Source organism: Trypanosoma equiperdum, assembly GCF_001457755.1.
Source record: "Trypanosoma equiperdum strain OVI genome assembly, contig: ctg_1688, whole genome shotgun sequence".
NCBI classification, from domain to species: Eukaryota; Euglenozoa; class Kinetoplastea; order Trypanosomatida; family Trypanosomatidae; genus Trypanosoma; species Trypanosoma equiperdum.
This window is the reverse complement of record NW_027123713.1, coordinates 12,926-21,548: the sequence shown is the minus strand read 5'-3', so window position 1 is coordinate 21,548 and position 8,623 is coordinate 12,926. Positions and strand designations below refer to the sequence as shown.

The 8,623-nt window shown below is 48.5% G+C and overlaps 3 protein-coding genes and 2 pseudogenes across 5 annotated transcripts; all 5 read right to left on the bottom strand.

Moving 5' to 3' along the window:
• Nucleotides 1-198: 198 nt before the first annotated feature.
• TEOVI_000856500:pseudogene lies at nucleotides 199-1,485 on the bottom strand (annotated as a pseudogene). The gene has a single exon. A coding segment is annotated over exon 1 (1,287 nt).
• A 1,420-nt stretch (nucleotides 1,486-2,905) lies between these two features.
• On the bottom strand, nucleotides 2,906-5,140 carry TEOVI_000856400 (leucine-rich repeat protein (LRRP), putative; the record flags this gene model as incomplete). Its single annotated transcript, XM_067222736.1, has 1 exon — nucleotides 2,906-5,140. The coding sequence occupies one exon, from the start codon at nucleotides 5,138-5,140 to the stop codon at nucleotides 2,906-2,908; it is 2,235 nt and encodes a 744-aa protein (XP_067078837.1).
• A 661-nt stretch (nucleotides 5,141-5,801) lies between these two features.
• Nucleotides 5,802-6,302, bottom strand: TEOVI_000856300 (uncharacterized protein; the record flags this gene model as incomplete). Its single annotated transcript, XM_067222735.1, has 1 exon — nucleotides 5,802-6,302. The coding sequence occupies one exon, from the start codon at nucleotides 6,300-6,302 to the stop codon at nucleotides 5,802-5,804; it is 501 nt and encodes a 166-aa protein (XP_067078836.1).
• Nucleotides 6,303-6,663: 361 nt separating this feature from the next.
• On the bottom strand, nucleotides 6,664-6,989 carry TEOVI_000856200:pseudogene (annotated as a pseudogene). Its single transcript is given in 2 exon segments — nucleotides 6,664-6,699; nucleotides 6,702-6,989. Coding segments are annotated over 2 exon segments (324 nt in total).
• Nucleotides 6,990-7,211: 222 nt separating this feature from the next.
• Nucleotides 7,212-8,321, bottom strand: TEOVI_000856100 (Protein of unknown function (DUF1448), putative; the record flags this gene model as incomplete). The annotated part of the gene is made up of 1 exon (XM_067222734.1): nucleotides 7,212-8,321. One exon carries the CDS (start codon nucleotides 8,319-8,321, stop codon nucleotides 7,212-7,214), a length of 1,110 nt encoding a protein of 369 aa, XP_067078835.1.
• Between the last annotated feature and the right edge of the window lie 302 nt (nucleotides 8,322-8,623).

The following is an 8,623-nucleotide window of genomic DNA, read 5'->3' as shown; positions in this document are numbered from 1 at the left end:
AAAAAAAAAAAGATTACACCGAGCAGTATGCCTGTCACCCGCTCTTGAAAGTGACGCCAGCAGCAGCAGTCAAACCGCCCAACGACACGCCGTCCAGCACCGCTTTCACATGCACACGCATATTTCCCTTTTTCTTTCTGAAAATAACTCACCTTCCTTTGGCAATCCTCTTTGCCTTCCGTCTACTGTCATTCATTTCTATGTTTCTGCAGTCCCGCATAATTCCGCTGCGGTGCTGCATAGATCTTGCGGAATGTATTCGGCAACTACGCCGAAAGCGACAGATATGGGAACCTCCGTTGCGCCACCATCCGAGTTTTCAGCTCCACTTTTATCGAGCTCTAACAGTGAGCGAAGACCTGGGCTTGCCATGGCGCGCTTCACTTTATTCTTCAGCCAGATTCCCATCTTCTCTGTACTAAAACGATAGTAACTATCGTCGCCAACTGATTTAACATCACAAATACGTGAAAGTACGGTGTGAGATTGCATTGCCTGCACAGCTGGTGCAAGTGCAGGACATTGTGCAAGTGCCACGCCCCAACCGGGCCATGTTGAATCACACGCGCCGCTTCGTACTGGTCCCGTTATGAGATCCTCAGCTGGCAAAAACTTATCTTTCATGGTGTGTGCCGAAACCTGCCGCAAGGCGAGGAATGTACAATCAAATGGAGTTACGATAAGTAAGTTCTCATTTGGTTCCACTAATTCTCCCACCAACCACGTCTGACCGAATCCCTCAGCTGGAGATTGCGCCTGGACTTCATAAAGCACCGCACCATGAGTACTGCAATCGCTGTTTTCTCCTTCACCAGTGGCTGGTGGACATAAAAACAATGCGGGCTCACCATGGCGCGGGTGCGGAAGTCGCACAAAATCACATCCCTTCCGCACCGAGGCAACAGCGACTTCCCGAAAAGTGGGGCCACATAATTGCATTCCCGCACCAGGTGAAACACCAACTGAGGCAGCAGGAAACAGTGTGCCGGATGACCGCAACGACTCCATACCACCATCATTACTCACTTCATTAATGCTGTTGGTATGCTCACCACCCAAGCCACCGTTTCCTACAGGAATTCCACCCACTGACTCTAAGGGATAATTCAACAGGCTGCGCGGCAACACAATCATATGACTTGAGTGGGCACCGGCAGGCAACGGAGTCGTACGATCGCTCACGTCGTATCGCACAGCACCACCGGAAGCTACCGGTTGACTCGGATTAGAAAGTAAGCTTTGACTGCCTTCATCATCGAGTTCCAGCTTTCGCCGCGGTGAACCCACATCTGAGGAACAACTGGAAGGCGGCTCACTTCTACCAGGTGCCGCAACAGCAGAGGTTTTACCATCAGGTTGTTGCAAACTGGGCTGTCGGTTCCTCTTGACGGCTCGCATTGCGCTAAGAAGACAGTGAGGAGAAGAAAAAAACAATAAAAGGAAATGACATATTCGATTTAACAAAGTTAGTCGACTCCACTCCATCAAAGGAAAATGGTAGTCGCATCGAAACTATCAGTGTCATTGGTGTGTCCGCAGCAAAGTATATATACATATATACTACCTACCAAATCCTGAAGATCTGAGTGAAGCTTAATGCGAGAATAAAAAGAAAAAGATGTGAAACAAAGCCGCACGTAAAACCGATACAGTGATGAACGCCCACAGATGTTTCCCTCCTTTCTTTGTGGCATCCACGAGGCACAAGCGTTGGTTGGAAAGTATCACCGCCCCTTGCGGCCGCGCTTTTATTCCCACATTACGCTTCCGCATTGAGATAACTCTCTTATGTCTGTTGGTGTACCTTAAGTTAAACTCATGCACAAATAATGTCAAGGATTCTCGCACGCATGAAGAAGAAAGATGGGCACGACCGAGATATACAACAACTTATCGCTACATTAACTACGAAGGCATAAGGCAGAAGGGAAAACGGAAAGAAAAAAAAAGGGATGCAACCAAGGCCAAAAGAATAGCAGCAGTAATAACAGCATGGTTTGGCAAATATAATGCAAGTCAGATAAATTTTTCTCTTTTTCACAGGAAAATATAACAGTTGCGAGTCCATACGTCATATCATCGGGAAGCTGAATAGAAACGAAGGCACGGAAGCGGTGCATAAAGGGAAGGAAACGAGCCCAAACAATAATATTTTTTTTTAAATGTCCTGAAGCTCATTTGCTCATTTTGTCCTTCACTGCTTTCTCCTTCAATCCCCAAGTTTTATATACACCGACAGTGACACATAGTAACAACGCTCTCAAGTGCCTCTACATATCAAAGTATACAAATGTTCAGAGGAACAAATGAAAACACCAACAAAAACAAAAAGTAACGTAAAAAAAAAAAGAAAAGAAAAGAAAAAAGTATCAGGCAACTCCCATAAGCGCGCAGCTGCTTCGGCTGAAACCGCCAAGTTTCTAAAACACTCCATTCATTCCTACTGACTTCGTAGAAATAAACTAGCACACGCGCAGCGACCGCCTATCGCGCGTACATTTTCTCTTTGTTTTATTCTGTTTTCCCTTTTTGATTCGGATTGTTTAAGTGAGTTTCCAACGCCCCCTCCCACTCTTTTTCATTGCCACTCAGTGACTAAACATCGACACTAACGCCTCTTCAATACATATGTGCCCAACGGCAGCACGACACACATAGTTAAAAGTACAGCGCCTTTACCGCGGCTCACTTGTCTCTTTTCGATAAAAGTTAGTCAAAAGCAAATACGTGAAACTGACTGACAAACAGGCAGAGAGACGGACAAGGAAAGAGCCCCACAACGGTTTAAGCTACGTCTTGACTGTCGTAAGCCCAAAGATGGGCAACAGCACAGTAAGCGATGGAGGGAGATAAATAACGAAAACACCAAGAGGAAAAAGAAAAAATGAGGAGTGCATGTGCACACCTATTTCTTCTTGCTTCCCTTGCCTTTCTTCGAACTTTTCTTTGGGCCCTCTTTCTTTGAATCTTCCTTGATCCTCTCCTCCAACTCAGCCACGGCAGCCGCCGCCTCCGAAATGGCATTGCGATACTCCTTTCGCTGAGCACTCCACCGTCGCTGATCCTCATTAACATCCTGCAACTGCTTCCGCTTAGCTTCCTCACGTCCCGCACCATTGTTCATCATGTCCTCTAACTGTGCCTTAAGAGCACGCAGGTCCTCTTCCGCCTTTTCACGCTGCACTGCTTCCACAACGAGCCGCTCCTTCAACAACTCCATGTCCACTTCCGCACGCTTATATGCCTGGTGGAGCTCATCATCAAGGCGCTGCTTCTCACTTAAGCAATGGTTTTCCTTTTCTACGCAGGTGTCAAGCATCTCCTGAAGGTCTTGCAGTCTCTTAGCGACGTCTCCTGTCTCCTGCTTGTGCTGAATCTCAAACGCGTCTAGCGCCCGGCCAACCTCTGCTTTCCGCTGGCGAAGGTTTTCCAACTCCACGCGCGCCTCATCAACCTTGTAAATTTGATAGTGCAAATGAATGACATCCTTCTCCAGCTCCACCCTCTCCATATTGCGGAATTCCTCGAGATTACGGGCGGTAATTTTCTCTGCGCGCAGCACGGTATGATACCCCACGCTGTTTCCATTCAAACTGCAGCACTGAAGAGAACGGTTGCTCTCTAGAAGCGCGGTAAATGATTCACAAGATTCGTCAGTAAAGTGATTATGGTCAATCTTCAGGCGCTGAAGTTTTCTATTCTTTACAAGTGATACGCCAAGTGCAATTATGCCGCGCTCTCCCATCCACGTTCTAGCGATGTTAAGTGAAAGCAGAGTGCAGTTGACCTCCAACATCCGGGCTAGAGAACAAATCCCTTCATCCTTTATCACATTCCCCTCCAGTGAGACATCCTGCAAACGTGTATGACGGACCAAAACGCTAGAAAGCAGAGAAGCACCACGCGACGTAATGGCGTTATTCATTAAATGCAATGACTGCAAGACGCTGGTACTTCCAAGAAGTGCTTCGCAAAGAGGCTCTATAGCCGCGTCATCAATGCCGCAGCTATCTAAGTGCAATTTTACCACCACACGGTCACTGGACAGCGCGGAGAATAGTCGTGGCGCTGGCATGCCAGCGTTAGGGCGCATGAGGGGGTTGTCGTTCAGTAAGATGGTATGCAGCACAGAAGGGCTCTGCATGAGCGTGCGTGCTCGCACCAAGTCGCCGAAAGCATCGCCCACCGACCGTGTGAGAGAGTTACCGGTAAGATCGATGTAAGCCAAGCTGCAGCTTTCCGTTGCAGCACGGATGAGGCGCAGTGCCTCCGGCGTAGACAGCATCACCTCCCGTAACTTCAACGTGGTGAGGGTGGTCGATGTGCTAATTAACTCGGCCAGCACATCCACCGGACGATGATGCCGCTCGCCGGAGCTTTTCAGACCATTGTGATCCTCACCAGTTGCACCGCTGCTGAGGGCGGCACCCGTACTCCCACCACCACCGAAGGACGCTGCCGTGTACCCGGATTTCGACACTGCGGGCGCATTCTTCCGTGACCCCGGGGAAGTGGGCTGAAAGGCTCCCTTGGAAAGCGCTCCTCCCTGGAATGAAGCGCCACTCGATGAGGTCCCCGCCATCAAGCTGAAATCACGCATCCTTCCCTGACATTGGCCAATAACACTTCCACTCAGGTCCAAGTGCCGCAGTGTGCGACTACGCAGACATCCCTCCAACAGAATGACAGCGCTAGAGGCGTTGATACGGTTGGCATAGGCATCGTGTTTGGAGGAACCCAAGATCACCGTCTGCAGCTTTTTGTGCCCTCCCAGCACATAACTGAGCGTTTGTATGCCTAACGGGCCAATATCATTCGCTCCAAGGTCGAGATAAGTTAAGTTGGGCATGTCACGGATGAGATATGCGATCGTCTCACAACCGCTATCTCGCAGTGTATTGCCGTGAAGATCTAAACGGTTGAGAGGAGTCCGGTGCAATAGCGCAGCAAGACTTGCAGCGACGTTCGCACCGAGTCGCTCCTTACGGAGAGTTATTTGCTTATCGCGAAATCCACGCTCCATTACCTCCCGAAACAACTTCATGGAGTCGTCCGTGTTCTTCTTCCCCGTGTCTTTGAGCCATGCATGGTAAAGGTCACCATACACCTGCTCCCCCGTTAAGCCGATCGATGTCTCCATCCCTTCCTGGAATCCAACTGGATGGGAACCAACTTTGCGGCTCAACTTTCACTTGGATGTGTCACAAACACGAGGGTAAAAAAATTATATCTTCTGACGGCACTCCTTGAGCTCCCTATCCGGCCGTTGCACACTCCCTTTCGCCCTTTTAAAAACGATGTGGCACACTCTGACTCTTCTAATGTTATTTTCCTGTACGCTTTCTCCGCTTTTTTTGAATAAATATATAAATATATATATATATATATATCTCGAAATGTGCGGTGAAGCAGCTTAGTTCCGTCACCACGGCTAGAGAACCACTTACTTACAGTGCGGTGAGAGGATTCTTCACTTAACTTTAAGCAGCAGTGCACTAATTTCCCGTGCAACCAAAAAGAAAGGAAAAGCAAAATGGGTGGCAACATATGTAAATATAAATGCATTAGTAAATATATATATATATAAACACCATGTACGGGACTTGAACACATCAACAGGTTTTCCACACATACGCTGACCATGCACCGAACACCCACCGCCAAACTGACAGATGTCGACAAAGAGGAAAGAGGGAAAGAAGATGAAAAATAAATTCAGACACGACTAACGAAACATCCAGCGCAAGTCGCTCTCCTCCCTTCTCTCCCCCCCCCGGCCCCATTCCAGCTCTAAACCGCCATTATTTATTAACTTCCACCGCTTTCTGTTGCTCCTCCTCCTGCAAGCGCTTCCTGTCCTTCTCGGAAAGGCCTAAACGGCGCCGCACGTATCGCTCATTCGCACCGCTAGTCATCACAATAGTTTGGGTGCGGATGGGTCCGAACTGCACCTTCAAATCCGACCGCTGAGTGGAGGGCAGCATCGACTCGAGGTTTCGCACCTGGTCGCGTTCCGCAATACTCACATCAATCAGCGGTGGGAGGGCGATCTCCGTTTCTGGGAGATCCAAATACGAGCGACTGTCGAGGCGAAGGTGAGGCGGAAGAAAGCCATTACTGGGGAAAGTTCCAGGCTCCAGCAATTGCTTGTATTCGCCCCACATGACAAGGTAACAACAGCGGCTGTACGAAGTGCCGAAACCGGAACGGCGTATCATCAACCAAAACATCGCAATGCATGTAAAACCACTCCATAGCGCGAGGAAAATGAACTTACCGCGATGCTTCACATAAATCTGCATTTCCCTTTTTCCCCCTCTCCTACTAACCCCCTCAGATTTACCTAAGTTTGATTCAGTCACTCGCGCAAAGATGCCTCAGACGCAGGTACACAAAATGAAAAAGAAAACAGATTCCTCGCCCCAGTGCCCTAATCTCTTTTCACAGCTTTAACTTGAAAGATTTTCTCCCTTTTCTTGAGGTAGGAGAAGTGGGGGGTGGGGGAAGATGATCCTTAACTTTGTTAAACGTCCCTGTCGGACGCCGTAACTTATCACTATTTATTTTGTTACCGACTCTTAACTTCCTGCCGCTAATGGCCTCGGCCGTCACACAAGCCGGCGGTGCGGAAAACACCTCGGTGGAATTTGATGTCGTACGCAATTAAAAGGAGGAAAAGACGATGAGTAAAGCGGTAAAGTAAAAAAAAAACGTAGAAAACAGAAAAGTATCTTGTCTTCACCAATGTTTGCTACAGGGTTTTTGGGGCATGAAAAAGAGGATAAAAGCGCAACCACCGACACAGTAAATATGCGCATATATTTATTTACTGGAGTAATGTAAATGAACGCGCGGCAGCGAACGATCACTAGTCGCCCCAACGATCCGTCCACAAGGACAAAGGCGAAGATACAACAAAATATAAAATGGAGGAGAAATATAAAAACAGTATAAGGTTTATCTATGACCTCACCAAAAGGCGTTTCCATCAACTAACAAATCATCGCCACACCATGTCCCATATATATAAATGTATATATATATATATGTGTGTGTGTGTGTGCATGTGCATGTGCATGCGTATGCGTATGCGCATGCACAACCTCCAATACCTTTAGGGGCCCGTATTCCATAGCCTTTCTTCTCTTTTCTTTTCTTTTTCTTTAAAAAAAAAAAAGGAACCTTCCTCTCTCTTTCCACTTTCCCCCGACTTATGTCACGACATTCCACAAATCCTGCAATGTCACACCATTACGCAACTTCTCCACTGCGAGCCCTATGGAAGCGTTGTACTCGGGTTTGCGATCGGCTCCCTTCTGCCCAATCCCCACGTAATACGCCGCAAAGGCATCAGTCGCCACCTCCTGCACAACATTTTCACCATCCAACTCGCGAGGCTGCGGGCCGACGGAAGCGCCTTCAGCCGCCCCCAACATCGCCGACACCTCGTCATCATTTCCCGCTGTCACATCCTGCAAAGTAACGGCCACACCGAGGTTAGGGTGGGTTTTGAAGGCATTCAGCAGCGACGTGCACTCCTTAAAGAGCTGATCCAGCCGCGCGACGGGATCTACGCGGAAACCAATGACGTACGAGTCGACGGATGCGGTGGTCTCAACCATGAGAGACAAGCCAAACTCGGTATCCTGAATGCGCATTGCAGCAATCTGCAGAAAAGGGATCGATATGTTGAACTCCGCTGAGGTGTCCGAACACCACAGAAGGCGCAGGTTTGTTGTAAAGAAGGTTCCAATATGCCCCTGCTCACTACTCACATTGCTCACGCCCTTTACGCGTGTCACGAGCCTCTCGCCCTTAAGAAGCAGCAACTCTCCGTCACGCACTGCACAGCTACGCAGCCGCACCTCACGGTAAATACGAGTGGTATCGTATGCACGCCACACTAAACGTACAGCACTCAACCGTGACCGACGGTCCTCACTTGGATGAGTAAAAAAGAACTCAAACCTATTCGATCCATACCTAGCAGTTATGCGAAGTGCCTCCGCGTGACCACGCAGCCGCGTCTCGACCATCTGCACACTCATATTGTACACACCGTAATAACCCACGGAAAGGTTGTTTCGCACACGGTGACTGCTATGCCACATGAAACGAAGGTTCGTAACGTACAAAACGCCTTCCTTACCGCTATTCCCTTTTGTATCCTCCACGGGAGAAAGCCTCATTAAGATCCGCTCCCCACGACTGGTTTGCTCCTGAAGCTCAGAAAGTGAAGTATCAAAACGGATGGTGCGGTCCAGTAGAAGCGTGGGGGCGCTCTTTGCGGACGACTTGGCCGTGTCACCACCAGCTGGCATTGAAAAAATGTTGTACACACAGGCCGGAACCACCACAGACAATAATAATAATAGTAGTAGTAATAGTAATAACGGTGATAAGAGTGATAACAGTAACCTCTAGTTTCTTCAGCTGCGCCGTCAGTCCTCGTGTCAGTACGTAAATTTACTTATTCGCAGCTCTATGTCCATTACTGACAAAATTTGTGCGGGTGTTTGAGGAGAAAATTGCGGTACAAATAATAAGTGGACAACTAAGTAAGCATATACACAAAGACGCAAACGTAACACAAAAAGCAGATACGCACGCACACAACCCTTTG